At 45.4% G+C, this 21,770-nt stretch overlaps 1 protein-coding gene across 5 annotated transcripts in view; it reads left to right on the forward strand.

The window, feature by feature from the left end:
* Nucleotides 1-21,770, forward strand: part of CCNY (cyclin Y) — a 299,400-nt gene that overhangs the window by 133,643 nt on the left and 143,987 nt on the right. The window contains exon 2 of one of the 5 annotated variants that reach the window (XM_055275152.2): nt 9,213-9,277. The exons of the other annotated variants lie outside the window; for them this stretch is intronic. Within the exon in view, the coding sequence (XP_055131127.1) occupies nt 9,244-9,277 (34 nt within the window). The 5' untranslated portion in view covers nt 9,213-9,243. The remainder of the gene's footprint in view (nt 1-9,212; nt 9,278-21,770) is intronic. 5 annotated transcript variants of the gene reach the window in all.

The following is a 21,770-nucleotide window of genomic DNA, read 5'->3' on the forward strand; positions in this document are numbered from 1 at the left end:
AGCTCCCATTAACCTTGGTGCTAGAGAAAAGGCAGGTCCAGAGTGGAAAGGGATTTCCCGGTAAAGCATGGCAGCTTTTCTCGTCCTGCAGGTCTCTCTTAAGAGAGCTATGCATCCTGGCTCTTAGAAGATGACAGGTGAGGAAGGGGCCTCTGATATCCAAAGTTAGACTTGATTGTTCTTTGGTAGTGGCTGAGTCTAAGGGAGTATTTGTTGTTTGGAGCTTTAAAGTTTATTGTGTATAAGCAGTATCCCATTATGTCAGTTTCCATCATAAAAATACTATACTTTATTATTGGCATTTACAATATGAGAATGCAGGTTTCCCTAAACTGATGACTTAAATGGACTCGGAGTCCACATGGTGCTGACTTGTGTGAGCGCATCTTGCAATGTACGGCCTTCCAATATTGACAGAGTTGAAGGAACTTGGAGGTTTTCTGGGAACTAATCTTCAAATGAGGCATTTACAGTATATTGTTATTTTTGTAGGATTGATTCTGTGTGGAAAGTGCATTCTTTAGATATGTCAAGATTCCTTCATTGATTTTTTTAATAACGAAGGTCTTTAGGAAAACTTGTTTTTTTGTTTGTTGTTTGGTTTTTATGGAGGGGTGGGGGATGGCACAATTCTCTGAAAGTGTTGGGAGAAAAGCTGGCAGTGGCCCAAATGCAGTGCTGTCTTTGTGCACGTTCACATTCTTCAGTGAACACCAGTGGGCCCTTCAGTGATTTTCTGCTGTTGGGCCAAAACATAGCTAGTACCATTTTATGCTCCCCCTGAGCTGCCAACATACTACACTACTGAGAGGAATTCCACTGTCCTTTTATTCTAGAGGTAAATCTATTCTGAACTTTTTATGGGAGGGAAATGAGACTGACTTAAAAAATACACAGGAAAAAATCTCCCACTCCTCTTTGATTAACTTATGAACAAAGGAAAACACCAAAACTTATGATTGATTGCTTTAAAAAAGTTACTGCCAGTGAGATAGTCCTTTTCCTCCTCAGGATGCTGAGTTCCTTCCCCATGTAGCTTGCTGAGGGGTTTCGGGAGCTCCCATAAGAATGCCTGGTGACGATGGTGGTTCTGAGGCTTCAGGGTTCTGCCCCTTCTGGATAGAAATGCAGAGGAGGCTGCTCCACAGCTGGACAGCAGTGAGCTCTGGGCTGCCATGAGACTGCCTGCTCCGTGTTCTGTGTGGGGCAGATGTGGGAGAAGGATGGTGGGAAGAATGGCTTCCAAACTGTCGATTGATCAGATAGATATACAAGGGAGGATGCCAGGGGATAATGCCAAGAAGAGGTGGGTAAAGAAAGGAAAGGAATCCACGAAAGGGAGGAGGGGAGTGTGCAGGTGTGCATGTATTCTGAAAAGTGCTCATGCACATACAGTTTGCTTGTTATTTAAAAACTTACTGTGGGGAGTTTTCTAAGTGTATTTTATAAAGCAAGATAAATGTTTGGGTTTTGTGTAAATACATTTAGTAGTTAATGTATAGCATGTAGAATTAAGCATTTTCTTCCTGAGTGAACTCACTGCCAAGATCCACGTAAGAATATTTAAAGTTACAGATCATTGGTGGATTCTGAACACAGCTGTAGGATTCCATACTGAAGCACAGCTTTCCTGGAAACAGCCAAATTAGGTGTGGCCCTTCCCCTCTGGCCTTAGTTCTGCTGCCTTTGTGCACGTTCGCTTACTTGAGATGATTTAGTTGAGTCATCTCAAGTAAGTGAACAAATGCTGGGCCAGTGTCCAGGAGGAAGCAGCCCCTTTGTGTGTTTTCATGTTCCTTTATCATTTCAGAATGTGGCCTGACAGGTAACTGTGGGGCTATATTTGACTCCTGGAGAGCAGTTCTAGAGAAGGAGATGCTGTGGCCCCAGGCCAGGGGTGGGCTGTCTTCTGCAGCTTTTCCTGGAATCACATTTAAATGTTGTGCTCCATTTGTATTTGGAGAGTGTATTTGTAGAGTATATAGGTAGGCTGTATTTGTAGAGTGTCGGTTGACAAAGGCTGAAACAAAATAGATTGTCTGAGAGCAGACATCTCAGAAGGCCCAGATGAACACTTATATATGTGGCACAGAAGTGCTAGGTGGCACTGCAGTTTCTGTATGAATAGTTATGGCCTTGTATTGGCGAGTAGTTTGTCTCCCACATCACAGCTCTGTTGACTGGTGAGTCTATGAAAGATGTTCTGGGAGCAGGCGCTAGAAACTTAGTGTCACATGATGGCTATATACCACTCGACATTCGCATTTTCACACCCAGCTTTAGGTTTAATGAGCTTCCTCTCCTTGTTGGGTGTGGCTGATGGAATGAATATTCTCTTTTGACATATAAATAATTGCATTTTCTCTTGACATATAAATAATTGCATTTTCTCTTTTGACATATAAATAATTGCATTTTCTCTTTTGACATATAAATAATTGCATTTTCCAAAGGAAAGGCTCTGTGTTCATTTTCTGCTGCTGCCACAACAAATTACTATGCACTTTCTGGCTTAAAACAATACAAATGCGTTATCTTATACTTCTCTAGTTTAGAAGTCTGACCTGGGTATCACTAGGCTAAAATCAAAGGGCTGGTAGTGCTGAGGTCCTCTGGAGGCTCTCAGGGAGAATCTGTTTCCTTGCCTTTTCCAGTGTCTAGAGGTTGCCTGCGTTCCTTGGCTCATGGCCCCCTCCTGTTTCCAAAGTTAGTGGCCTAGCATGTCTGGAGTGTACTTCTGTCAGCACATCCCTTTCTCTTCTGCCTTCTTCTTTCACTTTTAAGGAGATTACTTTAGGCTCACCCAGATAATACCAGGAACATCTGTTTTAAAGTCAGTGGATTAGCAACTTTAATTCCATCTGCAACCTTAATTCCCCTTTGCCATGTAAGATTGCAGGTTCCAGGGATTAGGATGTGGACATCTTTGGGGACGTTATTCTGCCTACGGCAGGCTCTTTTTCTGTGTTTCCTTAGAATCCTCATCTATATCAGATTATATTAGAAGTTGTCTGTTTATATATATTTTATTGCTGCTACTACTACTACTGCTACTACTGCTACTACTGCTGCTGCTGCTGCTGCTGCTACTACTACTACTACTACTACTACTACTACTACTACTACAGTCTACCACATTTTACAGACTTCTCAAGGTCAGGCACTGTTCGTTTCATCTTTGAATCCTGGCATTACTACAGCCCCTGGTGTACATATATGGTGCTTAGTAAGTGTTTGCTGAGCTAAAGGGAACTCTTTCAACTCCCTGATTTTACTTATGAACAAACTAAGAAATAGAAAACTGGGCTTTTCTTTTTTTTTTTGAGACGGAGTCTCGCTCTGTCGCCCAGGCTGGAGTGCAGTGGCGCAATCTCAGCTCACTGCAAGCTCCGCCTCCCGGGTTCACACCATTCTCCTGCCTCAGCCTCTCCGAGTAGCTGGGACTACAGGCGCCCGCCACCACGCCCGGCTAATTTTTTGTATTTTTAGTAGAGACGGGGTTTCACCGTGGTCTCGATCTCCTGACCTCGTGATCCACCCGCCTCGGCCTCCCAAAGTGCTGGGATTACAAGCATGAGCCACTGCGCCCGGCCAGCTTTTCTTTTTTTTTTTTTTTTTTTTGAGACGGAGTCTAGCTCTGTCACCAGGCTGGAGTGCAGTGGTATGATCTTGGCTCGCTGCAACCTCCGCCTCCTGGGTTCAAGCAGTTCTTCTGCCTCAGCCTCCCAAGTAGCTGGGATTACAGGCGCCTGCCACCATGCCCAGCTAATTTTTATATTTTTAGTAGAGACGGGTTTTACCGTGTTGGCAAGTCTGGTCTTGAACCCCTGACCTCGTGATCCGCCCACCTTGGCCTCCCAAAGTGCTGGGATTACAAGCATGAGCCACCACACCCAGCTGAGAATTGTGACTCTTTTTTTTTTTTTTTTTTTGAGACGGAGTCTCGCTCTTTCACCCAGGCTGGAGTGTAGTGGCGCGATCTCGGCTCACTGCAAGCTCCGCCTCCCGGGTTCACGCCATTCTCCTGCCTCAGCCTCTCCGAGTAGCTGGGACTACAGGCGTCCACCACCACGCCCGGCTAATTTTTTGTATTTTTAGTAGAGACGAGGTTTCACCTTGGTCTCGATCTCCTGACCTCGTGATCCGCCCGCCTCGGCCTCCCAAAGTGCTGGGATTACAAGCGTGAGCCACCGCGCCCGGCCTGTGACTCTTAAAGTAGTGAGAACTCAAAAACCCTTTTATGTTGACTTCCATAAAACTGTGAAACGCCAAGTTCAATTCTTCATGCTTGGAAGAAAACTTGGGTATGCAATAAGAATGTGTTATTGTTGCCTTCTCTCATAAAGGCATCGTCTGATATTGGTCATGAGCATAGAACAAAATGAACAAAGTGAATTATTGCCTATGTATCTGAAGACTGCTCTCTGCTAAACAGAGTATTACTTGGTCATAAATCATCTCAGTGTTTAGTAAATGGAAAATGAGGAAAATCTCCTACCAAGCCTTCATTGGGTTGCTTTTAAGGATTATACTTTCAAAATGAGAGAACTATCAGATTATATTTGTACAAAATACAGCATACGAATTAAATCAGCACAGTAGCACAATTTGATCTTGCTTTATCCCATGCACTTGTGGCTGAGTACAGATAAATTCTTGTCAATTAGTTTTGACCTTGTCTAAATGCCTTGCAATGATTAATTAGTAGGAAGCAAACCTAGGATGGCAAAACACCCCAAAATAGTTGCCCAGGATGCCTGGTGTGCCAGCAGACGGTATTTCCATCCCAGGATCAGGATGCTGAGGAAACCCATGTTCTTTTGCAAGATTGGCACACATTCAGGTGGTTTTAAAATAGAGCTGCATATCTGTTATGTTTATTTTGGTATTTGAAATTTTTTATATCAAAGCTAGCCCTAAAGAAAACAACAGATTTTCTTAAGTTTTTTGTTAAATACTGGCTCCTTTGAGGATGTGCCTACAGATTTGGTTTTGGTGTGAACCAATGACTGACAGTTGTCACCTGATAAAAGGGCTCCCTTACCTCTCCCTTACTTCAGTGCCTTGGAACTTTCTCGGCCTTAGAGTTGCAGTCTCATTTCCCTCTGCTTCCCAGCCTACGTGCAGGGCAGGCCTCTTCTTCCCTCAGTAATCCCCAGCTCAGCCGCCAGAGATGCCTTTGTAGTTGGCAATATGGCATAGGGTGGTGGTTTTCAAACTGTTGTTTAGTTTGGGAAGTCATGGAACTCCTGTATTATTATTATTATTTTTAGTGACATGTAAATAAGATACATAACATGAATTAAAGTGGAATTGCTGAGGTTGAAGATGAGTGGGAACCCAGGGCCCTGCTGAGTTGGGGCCTGAGGCCAAGTGTCCAGGAATCCCTCTGGGAACACGGAACCCAGTTGAAATATTCTTAAAGTGGAAAGAGCACAGACTACACCACTTACTAGATGGATGAGATGTGTGACTTTGGGCAAGTTACTGTTAGAAATGCTTGTTCCCCAGTGCTGCAAAGAAATAGCACTCGAACATAAATTTAATTCTCTCAGCAAGGCAATTTTTACTTTCTGTGGAAAGGGTGCTCATTGCAGATGGAACAATGGCGAGAGCACACCTGGACAGGGGAGGGGCAGGGGTTCTTATTCCTGACGCAGGTAGCCCCTACTGCTATGTTGTTCCCCTATTGGCTAGGGTTGGACCACACAGTTTAAGCCAATTCTGATTGGCTATTTTAAAGAGGTCAGGGGTATGAGGTGGAGTGGCGGGGTGACTAGTTTGGCGGGAAGGACAGTTAGGAACAGATAACTAAAGGTGACTTAGGTCAGAGCAGGTGACCAAGGGTGACTCAGTTCAAAGCAGATGACCAGAATGATTCAGGACAGAACAGATGACCAGGAGAACAGATGTGAACTACTGATTAGGGCTGGCGAGAAAGTTGTTTACTGAACCTAGAAGCAAGTGGGCGATGAGAACCAGGAAGTTAAACTTTAAAATGGAGAATCAAAGAATAAGATAGCTGAACCTACTGACATACTGATTCTTTGAAGAGAAACTTGGGGTTCACCATATTTAACATTACCCTAGTTTTTAGTTTTCTGATCTTTAACATGGGAATGATAGTACCTGCCTTACTGGATGGTGGCAAGGATAGATAAGCTCGTGCTTGGGACGAGCCTGGGATCAAGCAGGTTCTCAGTCAGTGGTAGCCATAACTGTCACTTTGTGATTCTACTCCCCCCTCTGCTACCGTTCCTCCTCTTCTTCCCTCTTCCTTCTGTTTTTATCTGCCACCCTTCATGGCCTGGCTAGTGCTGGCCTCACTTCTCCTATGACTGTCTCATTGCTTGTTCCTAGTCACAGGAATCGCAGCCTTCTCTAAATTCCTATAACATCTATTATTTGTTCCATTAAAATGTTTTCAAAATGACATTTTATGTCATTATAAAAGGAACATATGTTTGTAAAAGGAATATATGTTTATTGCAGAAAATTTAGAAGATATGTAACTACAAGATCTTTCAAGATAGGAACTCTTTTTATATTTTTTTCCTGCTGCGTATAGTGGGAATCATCCATTTCATACTTAATATTCCTGATAGATAAACAACTATTAGTTTTAAGTTTGTGGAGTTTTATTAACTCATTTGAAAGAAATTTTTATTTTTATGGCAAAGGAGGAAAGAATGTCCTCCGTGAAGTTGAGAACATAAAGACCAGAGGAAGGCACTGTTCTGGGTGTTGTGAAGGATGTAGAGTGACCCAGGCCAGGCTTCCTGTCCTTCAGGAGCTCATAGTTCAAATAGGACTAAATGCTATTAAAAAAATAATCTAGTTACTGGTACAGAGAGAATGTCCTGTGGACTCACTGAGGATGAGGAGGTCCAGTCCTGCTGGGGTATCTGAGAAAGCTTCAGAGGCATTGGAATTAGACCCAGATCTTGAAGGGAGTAAGGATTTTGACAGATGGCCAGATGGCACTGAGAACATTCTAGTGGTGGGGAAGTGAAGTGTGGGATGTGTTTAGGTGACCCCACCGGCTGAAAGCAGAGGAGAGGGTCAGCTGGGGAGCTGGGCCTTGAATGCCAGGCCAGTCCTCAGAGCTGTACAGTCACCTCAGAGTTGGGAGTGGAGAAGTGACATGACCAGGTGACAGGACTGGTGGGAAGGTTTGAGACGGAGCGGCTAGGAGGACTTTAGTTGTGGTCATTACAGAGCCTAGCCCGGATGACAATGACTATCTCCTTGACCAGATGTTACTCAGGCTCCTTCGAGTCCACTTTTTGACCAGGCCTTTTTTTTGGGTCCTGTCTTCAGCCTGTATAGCTCTGCTAAGTCAGTTTAGCTACAACCTCCCACCCTTGAGCTCTCCTCCCCTGGCCTATGTTCAGCAAGAATCCCCCTCCCCTTGCTGTCTCCTGTGAGTTATTTTCCATCCACTGACGCTGCTCCCTCTGTGCATTGGTGCTAAGTCCCCAGCTGCCCTGTTTTCTGAGTTGAGCTCCGTCTCCTTCCCCTATTAGGATAGTCTTAGCATCTATCACAGTAGTCCTGGGAAAGTCTTCCTCACCATTTTAATAAGCGTCAGAGTAATTTTTTCTTTTACACAGATCTAGTAGAGAGACGCTCTTGTAAGTATATGATGAATTGAATTGACTTGAGGAAAGACGAGGCAATCAAATAACAGTGTTTTCTCAAACCTTGCTGTCCTGGGCTTTTTGTTATCATTGTCCTGAGTGGTGTCGTGTGTTTTTTATTGACTCAGAAATCGTGGCCTGGTTACTATTTGGGAAGGCATGTCTGTGAACCAATGCAAATTGGTGGCATTTAGTACTCCTGTGTTTCCTTTTTAAATTCATCTTCCACTTTCCCTTCCACCCTGTTGTAGGGACACCTGCCTTGCTCACAGGTTGTTCCTGGAGACTCTGTGTAAAGGCTGGTGTTGACCTGAAGGCCTCCTGCAGCTCGTTTTGCCTCCCTTGTGTTTTTCCTTACATCTTTTCCCTTCTCTGGCTTCCAGCCATTCTCTGTGAAGAGGCAGCTCACTAGGTGGGCTGTGGCTTTAGAGCTTGTTTGCATTCGGTAGATTTCCAGGCCATTTTCTCCAGGCTTTTAGTGCATGGCGAAGGCATCATTGGATGAGTATCATCAGGAGGGAAAGGGCAGATGGCTTTGTGTGGACTGTTAAAGCAGTGTGTGGGCACGGTGGCACGCACCTGTAGTTCTAGCCACTCCAGAGGATTGCTTGGAGCCAGGAGTTTGAGACCAGCCTGGCAACATAGCGAGTCCCTGTCTCTAAAAAAACAAAAAAGTTTACAAATCTAGGCTTTTAATCTGTATAAAAAAAAGAAATGAAACAACAGCAAAAAAGAATGCAGTTTGTCCAGAGACAGGGATGTGACTGGACAGCAGGAGTGAGTTGAGCATTTCTTTGCCAGTGTTTGGTTCAGTGGACTCGTTCTTCACTCTCCAGTGCTCCGTGCAACTCATGTTTCCCCTCCTGTAACCACTGCTGGGAAACAGCCTTCTCCAAGAGGTGTGGAGCTGTGGCTAGAAATGGCCTTGTGGCTGTGGTAATGCCCAAGTCTTCCTCATAGAGACCATCTGGCTGTTTTCTTATTTCTCCACTCCTAATTTAAAGCTTTAGTTAATTGCCTGCACTTTGAGAAGGCTGGTGGAGATAACTTATAAGGATAGGTTAATGGTGAAAATGCTGAAATACAAGAACTGCCCAAACTGCCTTGATTCAATTAACATGTGCATTTTTCTTTAAAAGAATTTCACGCTGTGAAAAGCCTCGTAATTGTGATTTAAATTGTTTAATAAAAGCATTCATTTGATTGCAGACTTGAGCAACTCACATTTGTTTAAAAGACTCATGATGGGGACAAGGGGGGTTAGGTTGATTGGCTTAAGATCCTATCTGAAGTTGAAGTGTATGGGTCACACGGCCGGCTTCAGGGCATTGTTTGGACCGGTCAGGGGTGCAGGGTGGCACTTCATGGCTTTCACACTGAGTTGGTTCTCAGCCAGACTGGTCTTTTGGTATGCTGTCGCATAGACACTTGTTAATATTTAAAATATCTCTGACATCTTGTGCCTTTTAGTTCAAGATTTTTGTTTGTTTTGTTTTTGGGGCATGTTTTTCATTCCTTACTTAGCCTCTGTTTTGAAGGGCCTTGGTGACCACACCATATTCTCCTGTTTAGGTGACCCCAGTGGCTGAAAGCAGAGGAGAAAATGTTTCATCACAGGCCCTCTCCTTCTGAATACTGTGAGTCTGTGCCTTGGAAAATTAAATGGGAGTATTGTAAAAACTCACTGAGGGCTTCTCTTTGGAAACTTCACATCCATTCTCCACATGTTCTTCCCACCCTCCCCCGTCCCGCAATAGGAATTAAAAATTTGGAGTTGAAGAAGAAAGCTGGAAGTATTATGAAGCAGCCTTGTTTGCTTTAATAGCTACTCGGAGAGGCTGAGGCAGGAGAATGGCGTGAACCCGGGAGGCGGAGCTTGCAGTGAGCCGAGATTGCGCCACTGCACTCTAGCCTGGGCGACAGAGCGAGACTCCGTCTCAAAAAAAAAAAAAAAAAAAAAAAAAAAAATAAAGTAATAGTTCTAGTTTATCCTCCTCACTTTCCTATGTAGTGTGCTCCCTTGAAGGTGACTCAGACAGGTAACTCCGTCAGTCTTCTCCCTGCGGTTTCACTACCCGGGTTACTAACAGTTAAGAAGTTTTTACCAGAAAGTGACGGCTAATAGTACTGGCTTCCTCGGGAAAAACTATGTGTTGTTGCATTGTTAGAGAAAAAAACCAGAGCTGGGTAGTAGTTAAGGTGGTAAAAACAGATTTTACTCAGGAAAACTATTGCAGTAGGGGAGGAGAGATTCCAGTATAAAACAGGCTCAATGCCAAGTGCAGTGTGGGCCACTGGGAATTCAGAGCCAAGGAGCAGTGCGAAGGTCATTGTATGGAAATTACTAGAGGAAACCTCAGGGGTCAGGGGGATTCTAGCTCAACTGACCCAACGAGGATTCTTGCTGAGGATAAGCCAGGAGAATCAGATGTCACCTGGGGGGTTGTGGGGGACAGTAGAGGACGAGGAACACATCAGATATGGAGGGTGATCAGATGTTGAGGAGGGGGGCAATGCAGCTAAACCGACTTAGCAGGGCTTTTGCCAAAGTCAGGGGGTGCAAAGAAGGATATGGAGGGCCAAAGGTGGAGGTCCATTTTGGAAGAGCCTTCAGAACAGTCCGACTAAAGTTTGGTAAGAGAGAGACGCTGTCAGCGCCTGGTTGTGTGTTACTTTTAGGTCCTGTGCACTGTCTTTTTTCAGTTGAAAGGACACACCCTCACCTTCAGCTGTCCTGGGTGCATCTCTGAGGCTGGGTTTAGGGCTGGGCCTCTCCAGTGGCTCCTGGGGATGGGGGCAGCACTCACCCTTTGCGGAGGTTTTACAGCACCCCCAGCTGGCCCAGTGTGCGGCTGTTGTGGGGTGCATAGGGCCCCCGAGAGAGGCTTTGGGTCTGTCTCAGTGTGCATGTTACTGTGTTATGCTGTGGTGGCTCCCTCTGTTTGCCTCTGTGAATGGTGGGCTCCAGAGGGCTGGGATCCTGACTGGCTCTTTCATCCTGTCGTCCCCAGCATGGCGTTTTGCACATAGCAGGTGCTTGATTTGTAGTGTGTGAAGCAGTGAAGATCGTTTGTCAAAATTGGGTTCAGTTCTTTATACTCATGGTGGTAGGATTGGGGGATCACAGTGTAGAAACTAGTTGAGAGAGTCTGGAGTATGGAAAGCTATAATTATTTTAAAAGCTTTCTCTCAACAGGTCATTTCATTCTCACACCTTCCCAAAACACTCACCAGACAGGCCGACTGGAGTTTCACCTCCCCATCTGTTCTCTGCTCCCCACCCCGCAGCTGAGTTGTAAGAGGCAGATGCCGCAAGAAGGTGGGGTGGGGGGCAGCCAGCCTGAGCATCTGCAGATTGGAGAATGAGCCCTCCTTCTTGGCCCTCCGTAATTGAATGTTATGCCGCCTCTCTGGTACCGTTAATGGGCCAGGGTGCCCCGATATTCCCACTGACTCTGAAATGAACCATTTCTCTGTTGCGGGTTCTTGCATCTGGCAAGGCCATGGTGGGGAGAGAGTGCTCCAGCCTTGCCCCAAGGGCTGGTGAGGAGGTCCGGATGGTTTCATCTAGGCCTCAGGGACGCTTCCCATGAGAAAAGAGGATTCCTGCTGGGCCAGGCACTCCTCCCCTGCAGCATGGGAGCAGTCGCTGGAGGTGCTTGAGTTGTTGAGTGCTGTGTCCCAATGCCCCTGCAGTCCTCTTCGTGCTCTCCCTGTGAGGCTCCCAAGGCAGGATCTGGAGGCCCAGACTGTTCAGGCAGCCTTGTCTGGCTTGCAGGATTCCTCTAAGCTCTGGTTTCTAGGATTCCAATTACAAAGGGTTATAATCCCATCTCCAGTTGGGTAAGGAAAATTCAAAGCACTGGAGTCAGATCAATTTTTCTGCCTGTTACAATTCTGGGGCTGGCTCAGAGGGAGCAGGTTCTTAGCACTGCTCACGTGGCAGCTCCAGGTGCCCCTTGGACCCCACACTTTACCACATAGCCCTGTTCTTCCCAGAGCTGGGGTCCCTCTGCTACGGCTGTGTGGACTTCTGTGCAAAACACATGCATTAAACAGACTTGGAGCTAGTAGGAAACCTTTGTATTCAGAAGAAAAGTGGAAACAAAATGGAAGTGTCGAAGTTGTTCTGGTAGCCGGCCCTGTGCAGGCAGCAGTGGTGTCTCTAGTGGTTCCTCCCTTCAAACCTATTTACCCCACGTCGTTATATTTAGCACAGTGCCTGAAATCCTTCCACTAAGTTCCCTAACCTTTATAATTATTCAGCAGCAAATATTGTACCTTTGGGATCCTAAGGGGCTAGCTCTTGCTTCCTTCCCCCCTTATCTCTGGGAGGTGGCTTGTCACAGACCCTACCTTAGAGGTACTCAGTTACTTTGGAGGGCAGAATTAGTCATTGATTGGGGACACCATTTCCCTCTTTGGCCCTGCATTGGGGAGGAGGAGTTCTAGGAGGTAGGGGAGAGACACAACATTGGTGGTGGGAGAGAATGACACTTCTTCTAGGGTCAGGTCAGCCTTGTATGCAGGGCACCAAATGAACCCTGTCCCTGGGACCAAAGACTAAGAACTTGGGCCAGGAGCGGCAATGCTGGCAGTGCTTGAGTTATGTCTGAACCATCCCAGGAGATTCCAGAATTATGGAGCTCTATCAGAAATGGCCCCAGCTGTGTGTGGGCTGCTGCATCCCTCCTGCCTGGATGCATGTATGTCCTTTTCCTCTGCTGTCCTTCCAGTTTCTCATTTTGATCCTTAGGTGGATTAAAGAGAGGACCTTAAAATGCCAGTTGCTAATCTTGAGTGAGGATTCCCAGAGGACCGCTGGCGCAAGTATAGGCAGGACTTCCCCCTCTGGTGATGTGCTTGCTTCCAGGGCCGAGGGAAGGGGAGGCACAGTGAGACCAGACTCTGTTCTCTGAGCAGTGCTGGAGGAGCAACACCCTCATCCATGTGGAGTGGGTGTGGATGGAGGCAGCAGGGAGGGTAGTAGCTGGGCTTCCTGGGTAGCCCGTGGAGGCTGAGAGCAAAGCCACATGATCAAGGAGCATGACCAGGAAGCCAATGGAGGTCCCCTCTGCTGCATGAGAGCCACCCCCTGGAGCCTAGGGCCCCGACTGTGGGCAGAGCTGGCCCTCCATTCTCTGCAGTGAGTATGGGGACAGATGTGATATTGTGATCTTCTCAGAGGACTGATGCATTTTGCCAGAGACATGGAAGTGGCTTAAAAGCCAGCAGGGTCCTTGGTGAACATGATATAGATACAGGTTGTGTTCCTCGGAAGTGACCAACACGTGCCCTTTTGCATGGCGGAGATTCAGAACTGCAGCCTGTGCTAATCCTCTCAGGTCCTTTTGTTATGGCCGTGGAGCCCCATGGTTTGGTCACTCCTTGGGGTCATTTATGTGTCCGGCTGGTCCAGTTCCTATGTTTTGACTGCTGGGACCAACAGCTCTGTGTGTGATTAGGGCATTGCCAAGTTACCAGTGGTAGAAATCATTTGCCATATGGTTCTCTAGATGTCGTTGTGTAATTCAAACTCCTAAGGCTGTAAGTTTTGCTAACTGCTCTTAGTGGGGCTCTCCTTGCATTTTACAAAATGCACAGTTTTTGTCTAAAAACAAAACAAAAAACTGGAAAGTGACCAGTTAAGTAAATTTGCACATAAAATACCCTTACATGTTTCTTCCTTTAAAATCACTGAAAATATGCTGAATTTTTATTTAGTTTAACCAGACCACGTTTGTGAGGGTAAGATATTCCCAAGTTATTCTGAGAAGGGGTTTAGCTTGAGAACTGGTGGAGCCTGGGAAGGGATAAGGCCTGTCTTGCCTGACAGAGCTGCGCCTGTGAAGAATCAGACATACGCCGTGCTTGCTTTCCTGGCCTTTCAGCTTGGTATGTCAGTCCCTTATAGCGTAGGCTTGTAGCAGACTCACTGCAGAAATGCATTTTAAGTTCCAAGCAAATGTACAAATGAACTTTGAGAACCCAACTGACTTGAAAGCGTGAGCTGATTGGGTTTCTCACATGGTTTCTTTCCACATTTTATAAAGTTCTTGCTTTTTAACCATGTGTGCTTGAGTAAGACAGCTAAAGGCACTTTGAAAGTGAGGGTGGCATTTTGGATGTCCCTCTTGAGCATGGTGAGGTCATAGCTCCCTGCTGGGCCATGGAAGCTGTGGACTGCATGTCTGGCTGCTAACTCTTGGCTTGACTGCCCAGGGGGTCCTTCTCCATGGCCAGGATGCTTATCCATGTTTGAGGTTCCTTCTTGGAGACTGGTGTCTTGGGTGTCTGCTCCACTTTTCTGGAAGTCTTTTTACTCCACCACAGAATTTGGGTACTAGTGTGTGAAGTGGTGAGAAGGTGACATGACTTACAGACCAGCCTGCCTGCCAGGTGGCCAACACAGGACACAAGGCTGTTTAATTCAAGGTGTGAAGGGAGGCACAGGCTACTCTGTTTTCCTCAATTGAAAAGGAGCAGGATGGGTGTGGTGTTTCATGCTGTTAATCCCAACACTTGGGAGGCCAAGGTAGGAGGTTTGCTTGATGCCAGGAGTTCAAGACCAGCCTGGGCAACATAACGAGACTCTGTCTCTACAAAAATAAGCATAAAAGAAAAGGGGTTATCTCTCTTCTGCAGTAGATCTTTTATTTTTATGTGCTGAGTACTGATAGGGAAATACATAACTGGACTCCCTCTTAGCAGATCTAGTAATATGCTCCCTTCAGTGCCACGCAGGGGAGAAAATTCCGACTGTTATGTGGAGAACCCTGAGAAGACTTCTTCCTGTAGATTGGAGATGTTCTGGCTGAACACAGGATTAGCCTCCAAACTGGTGTTTTTGTTTTTAGAATAAGATACATGGCTAGTAGAGATAAAGTTCTATTGACATGGAAGGCTAGGTGTGTTCTCCAGTTTACATGGGGACTCAGAAAATATGTGGAGCTGGAGTCTCAGAGAAGGGACATGCAATGGGTCCCTTCTGACACCTGCCTGCTTCCCATCCCAGCTCTCCCCTGCCTGATTTTAGCCATGTGGATAGCTGTTCTTTATATTTGGATTTTCTTCCAGCACCATCTATTTGATGTAGGCAGTTTTATAGAGGAATTCTTTTGGGAAATACTAAAAACGGTTTCTGGTGGTTTGATGAAAAGGCATTCTGTTTAGAATCTCCCTAGCACAGTGCAGGGGGCGGCGGGGGTAGTGGGGTGGAGTTGTTTCCCCTCTTGGAGGGGAAGCTGCACAGATCCCTCCCCTCACCTTGGGAATGAATGCCTGGGGCATCTAGGTTGGTCTCTTTGAATTAGCCAGTTCAAAGAGGGAGAGAAGATACTTTACATCTTGAAATGGAGCCTTGTAATTGCTGACTTGATTGGATTACCCGAAGTAACCTTTTATGCTTGGTTGAGAATATGCTTTGTTGAGAAAGCATATTTCTGTTTTAAAATATTAATAGTTTTTTCCAACCAACCTCTTCTCCAACCTCCCAACTAAAAGAAATATCAGTAGCTGTTTCCAGAGTTATCTACTGTTCGTTAGATAATTAGGGGCAGGAATATTTATTAATGGTGTAATATGTACTTAAACAGTATTTTTGATGTTTCAAGTACATGAAAACAAGGATGTGTTTTCTCCTCCCCCGGGATTGTAACTTGACTTCTCTCTCTCTTTTCTAGAGTCTCTTAAAGCATTTTGGAATGGAATGGTTGTTGTTACAAGTTGAGCCATGGTGCAGTTGCTGTGGAAACTCTAGCATGACTTTCCAGACTACTGTGTGTTTTTTAATAGTGGGCACACCATGGTATTGAACTAGTATCTTAATGTGCACTTTTTTTTTTTTTTTTTTTGAGAGAAGTGGAAGGTGGTAGAGAAGAGAAGAGACTTTCTCAAATGTACACTTTGTGGAATACTTTACTGAAGTAACTGTGCTCTGAAGGGTGTGCAGCAGCACCTAGGGTGGAGGCCCAGCAACTGGCCGGCCCTGGCCCAGGTGGCAGCTGGGTTTCAGCTGTGTCGAGCATCAGCAGTTCCTGTTTTTTGTAGAATTTTATACTGAGCTCTGTGTGCTTAGAATTGTTGGACTCTACCTGCCCTTGTGATAGTTCCTTCTCAGGTTTAGTAAGAATAGGATAGGGAGCTGGGAGGCAGAGATGAGTGCAGAGGACTGTGTAGAGGACCATTTGCTTACCAGGAAAGGAAGCTGCAGGTGTGCTGTTTTGTGATAGTGCTGTCTGTCTGTCTGGTTAAATCAGCATGGCTGGAGGTGATACTGAAACCCTGGAATCTGCAGGAGGATCACAAAGCACTTTGCCATCCAGTTCTGATTTTCTGCCAGTTTCCTTCTTAAACAGCTGTAACAAAAATTTGTTTTGCCAGGAGAGAGCTCAATTCTAAATTTCCCAAAGAAATTTTCTTTTCTTTTTTTTTTTTTTCTTAGGAGGTACAAGCAAAGGCATCTTCCTTTCTCCCTCTGAAAAATTTTTTCTTTTTTCTCAAAATTAGCAGTAGTAATTGTCTCACGTGTGTGTGTGAAGAGACCACCAAACAGGCTTTGTGTGAGCAACAAGGCTGTTTATTTCACCTGGGTGCAGGCGGGCTGAGTCAGAAAAGAGTCAGCAAAGGGTGGTGGGATTATTATTAGTTCTTAATAGGTTTTGGGATAGGCGGTGGAGTTAAGAGCAGTGTTTTGGGGGCAGGGGGTGCATCTCACAAAGTACATTCTCAAGGGTGGGGAGAATTACAAAGAACCTTCTTAAGGGTGGGGGAGATCATAAAGAACCTTTTTAAGGGTGGGGGAGATTACAAAGTACATTGATCATTTAAGGTAGGGCAGAAACAAATCACAATGGTGGAATATCATCAGTTAAGGCTATTTTCACTTCTTTTGTGGATCTTCAGTTGCTTCAGGCCATCTGGATGTATATGTGCAGGTCACTGGGAATATGATGGCTTAGCTTGGGCTCAGAGGCCTGACAGTAATATGATGGGTCGAGGGAAAGTTATCAGAAGAGAAAAAGAACAAAAAAATTTCTAGCTTTACTGGAGAATGTTGAAGATGGGGTAAGTAGAGGTTTACACTAGAAATGGATTCAAGTAGACAAACTGTATTATTTCATCATAAATGCCTCTACTTTGTTCTTTCCTCCCATTACCCGCTCAATTCTTGTTTTTTTTTTATTCTAGTTATGAAGAAAAGCAAAAAGAGTTATTTTGCCTTGACCCAGTGCAGAGATGAAGGCAGAAATCAGATTTACCCTATGTAATAGCTTATTACTGGGCAAAGAAATGAAGTACATTAAGGAGGCCTTTTTTTCCTCCAATGGCTGTTAGATTGTGTATTGCAACCAGGAGTTGTCAAGCTCCTGATCCTAATCCAAGCTGGGGGCTGTGGTGCAGTGTGGCCAGCTGCCTTGCCGGCTGCCTTGCCAGGCAGGTCTCGCATCTGCAACTGTCATCCCACTGGAATCAAGTTGCGAGCCAGTGAACTTGCTGGGGTGTGCCCAGGTCAGAACAGTTACAGCTTAAAAGCCTTCACTGCCTTTTTTCAGATCCTGTTCCTGGGAGAGTCTCCCACACTAAGTTCAGTGTGGGTGCCGGCTGTGGTGAGGGTGTGCTGCCACTGCAGCTGCTGTCTGGGCATCTGTGTTAGGGCCAATACTTCAAGAAGTGTGAGTCATTGTGAAGTGACTGTAGGCAGCTGGGAAATAACAGCTGTGAACAGAAAAAAGACTGGAGGCCTGCTCTCTGGAGGCCTGGGCATAGTGATGAGAGGCTGAGGAACAGAGAGGGAAAAGAAAAATGCAGTTCTAAAATTAAAAAAAAAACCTTAATTTAAACTGTGATTTACAGATAATTCCCATGTGTGAGAGACAGTATAGGAAACACTCCAAAGAGCTTGCGTTAAAACAAAAATAAATAAAAATGTAAAAATTTCCTGCCCCTATGTGAAAAAAGTAATCTGTGATGGTTTTGTTGTATTTTGTTGTGACAGGGTCTTGCTTTGTTGCCCAGGCTGGAATGCAGTAGCATGATCACGGCTCACTGCAGCCATGAACTCCTAGGCTCAAGCAGTCCTCCCACCTTGAGTAGCTGGGACCACAGACATGTGTTACCATGCCTGGCTAATTTATTTTTTGTATAGACAGGGTCTTGGTATGTTGCTCAGGCTGATCTTGAACTTCTGGGCTCCAGTGATCCTCCCACCTCAGCCTCCCCAAGTGCTGGGATTATAAGCATGAGCCCCTGCACCAGCCATGTGATTGTTCCATACAACTTAGATGGTACAAAAAAGCAAAGGAAGGAAAAATATAACCTTGTCCTGTCACCCAGGAGGAGGGAGCCAGAGACAGGCACATGGTAAGCACAGACTTTCAACAGTGTCAAAGCTTGGAATAAGCTGAGCCTTACACAAATGCTAAAGACAAAACAAAAGAGGAAAAAGGGTTTTACGTTTCAAACAGCACCGAGAAAGAGAAATGATCAATAAGTGGAAGAGGATATCAACTGAACAATTTGGTTTTCTCCAACTTTCTTACCAGCACCTGCTCTGTTGGCATGCCGGCATGAAACCCAGATAAGGAGAGAAATTTCTAAGAGATTTTTTTCTTTTAAGAATTATGATGTGCCAGACGCTAAGAGAACTAACACATGTGATCACGGAAACACTGCAGATAAATTTTAAGAAATTGTTAACAATGGGAAAAAAATATCACAAAGTAAGGCAAATAGGGTCCTAATTTTCCAAAAAGGGAAGAAAGAGTTTCTATGCACTGTGGATTGGTGAGCTTAACTTTGCTTCTAGGTGAAGGTGATAGAAAGGTTGATTAAATAGTTTCTGGACATTTGGAAAACAAAGAAGAGCTAACTAAAAGCAAGCCTAAGTTCAAGAAGAAGAAATCAGTGCAAGCATACCACCTTCAGTTTTGAGTGGGTTGTTCCAAGGACAGGCAAGTGCACCAGAGCTCTGCTTCTCAAACCGCATCTACGTCGGTGTCATTGGAGGGCTGGGTTTTGAGACAGTAGGTCTGGAGTAGGGTGGGAATTTGCATTTCTAGAGTTCCAGGTGACGCTGATGTCGCTGGTCTAGAGAACTACTCCTAGTATACTTAGTGCTGTTGGATTTGGGGAAGACTTGTAACTTTTGGAGAATATTGAGAAATTGGTTGGGAATATTAATGGTGGTGTGTGGAGGGTGAGGGCTTTTAACTAATTAAACAGTGTACAACTTTGTTGTCGTTATTTTAACTCGGACAGTTGTCTTTAGTATTTTGTCAGAATACCCTGGCCTTGACCCTCATCTGTTAAGTAATTTCATCAGGGACTTAGACCTGATGTTGAATGGTTGAGGGTTTAAGCGATCTTGGTATGTTAGATTTAGCAGTGATAGGCCGGGTGCGGTGGCTCACGCATGTAATCACAGCACTTTGGGAGGCCGAGGCAGGAGGATAACCTGAGGTCAGGAGTTCGAGACCAGCCTGGCCAACATAGTGAAACCCCGTCTCTACTAAAAATACAAAAATTAGCCAGGCATAGTGGCGCGTGCCTGTGATCCTGGCTACTTCGGGGGATTCTCCTGAGGGAGGAGAATCGCTTGAGCTCAGGAGGTGGAGGTTTGCAGTGAGCTAAAATCAAGCCACTGCACTCCAGTCTGGGCGACAGAGCAAGACTGTCAAAAAAAAAAAAAAAAAAAAAAACAAAAAAACATTTAGCAGTGATACATGTAAAATGGCTGCAGTTAGTTACAGGAGGCTCTACAATACCTTCTGGGATAAAGGCCTAGGAATTTGGGTTGACCTCAGTATTGTTTGAGACAAGGTTAAGGTGGATTATATCTCTTCCATCTGACAACCTGTTTCTCACCCCTACCTGGGAAAGAATGCAGAAACCCAACACAAGTTTTATGTTCTACTAAGAGATTTCTTCCATGGTCAGGCCATATCTATTGTATTTAGTGTAGTTCTAGCACCACATTTGAAGATTTTGACAAAATTTGAAAGCATCTTGAAGAAAGAGACCAAGGTGTTTAAATCCGGAATGGATTTGCTGTGATAACAACACCACTGTCTCACTGGCTTTTCCTAACAAGCCTTAATTTCTTGCTCATATCACGGGAAGTTTGCAGGTGAACTGTGGCTCTGCAGGGCTGTGCTTGGTTCCAAGTGTCTTCCTTCAGGACTCAGACCAAAGGAGCAGCTCCTGTCTGGGTCTGAGACACACTGTTCTCATGGGAAAGGGCTGGAGTGCAAGGTGGGGAAGATGCCATGTTTGCCTCCATCTAATTGGCTGAGGGTGCCAAGGTCAGGGAGGTGGAGAAGTGACCTCCCACTTAATGCAAGGGCACAGCCTGTGACTAGGGGGCAGAGGGGGAAGTTGTAACCTCGTTACAGGGAGGGAGTGGGCAGTTGGAAACAGTAATCCAATCTACAGCAGATGGAGATTCAGTTACTTTAACATTTATTGACTGCCTACAAAAAATTAGGTATTATGCTAAGGCATGGAGGATTCGGAGATCAATAGAAACCCTGGAGGGACTCAGTATAGAAGGACAGAGGGAGATATAATCAAATACATTGCTATACAACTTGACAGATAGAAGAATCACAGCATTCCCAAGTACAGAGGCTGCAGAGAAGAGGGTGGGAAGGGCTGGCGGCAGGGAAGTATGACGTCAGTGTTCTCAGACGAGGGGGGACATCCAGCCTAGGTGTTGAGGATTTAATGAAGAATTTGTGGCTGGGTGCTGTGGCTCATGCCTGTCATCCCAGCCCTTTGGGAGGCAGAGGCGGGTAGATTGCCTGAACTCAGAAGTTCGAGACCAGCCTAGGCAACATGGTGAAACCCTGTCTCTACTAAAATACAAAAAAAAATAAAATAAAATAAAAATGGGTGTGGCAGTGTGTGCCTGTGGTCCCAGCTACTTGGGAGGCTGAGGCAGGAGAATTGCTTGAACCCAGGAGGCGGAGGTTGCAGTGAGCCGAGATCACACCACTGCACTCCAGCCTGGGCAACAGAGCGAGACTCTGTCTCAAAAAAAAAAAAAAAATAATAATAATTTGTGCGGTGGACAAGAGGATGTGGATCACACTTCGGGTCGGGGATGGCATAATTGCAGCTGGAGGCTGGAAACAGTGGGCTGCTTCCTGGGGGCCATGTTTTGCTTGCTGCTGTATCTCCAGTGTCCAGAACAGTGCCTGGTGAATGAATGGTGGGTTTAGTCTTTTGGTATTGTGTTGGAGGGATAAGAAGGAAGGAACCAAAAAAGGAAGACACCAAGAGGTAATTTTAATGCCATTTTCATGGGACACTTGGGAGCTAGATTAGAAGAAGCCAAGACTAGAATCGGGGAGATGAGTCACAGAGGGAAGTGGTGAAGGTCTGAAGGAAGGTAGGAAAAGGTCGGACACATTCCAGACATATTTAGGGGTGGGGGTGGTTGGATATGGGGAGTTTAAAGGGGAAGGAATGTGGGGTGAATTGGGTGGTGAGTCAGTGGATATTGGTGACTGAAATCACCACTGCTAGGAATACAGTAGAGAGAGAGCAAAAATAGTGAAAAGGAAAATGATGTATTTTGTTGTTGTGTTTAGAGTTTGAGGTGACTGTGAGACACTGAGGTGAGGATATGCAGTGAGTCATTGGATATATGTGATTCTGCCCTAAAAATGTATATTTGAGCTTTATCATTAGAATGGGTGAAATTGCAGAGTGAGACTGTAAAACTTGGAAGTGTCTGGGACAGAAGCTCTGGGACACACAGTGTGGGAATGGCCAGGGGAGGAAGATTTTTGAAGATTTAGTAAGGATATTCTTACAGCGAGGGGACAACCAGGGAAGATGATGTAGTGTGTGGAGGAGAGCGTTCAGCAGGAGAGAGTGGCCGTCACTAACTGCAGGGCAGGCAAGCTCAGGGGCCAGCACCATGGCTTATGGGAATATCGGGAGTTGAGGAAGAAAAAGGCTCCAGTGGCACTGAAGTGGGAAATGCGGTAGAGATTTGGAGGCTCGACTTTTCAGAACTTGACTGAGAAGTGAGGGAGAGAGAGAGGAGTTCTGATATGCAGCAGGCACATCGCTTTTGCCCCACTTCACAAAGGAAGGAGAAGCAGAGCCACTGAGGCTGACCTG

The sequence above is a fragment of the Symphalangus syndactylus genome, chromosome 4 (assembly GCF_028878055.3).
Source record: "Symphalangus syndactylus isolate Jambi chromosome 4, NHGRI_mSymSyn1-v2.1_pri, whole genome shotgun sequence".
In the NCBI taxonomy this organism is placed as follows: domain Eukaryota; kingdom Metazoa; phylum Chordata; class Mammalia; order Primates; family Hylobatidae; genus Symphalangus; species Symphalangus syndactylus.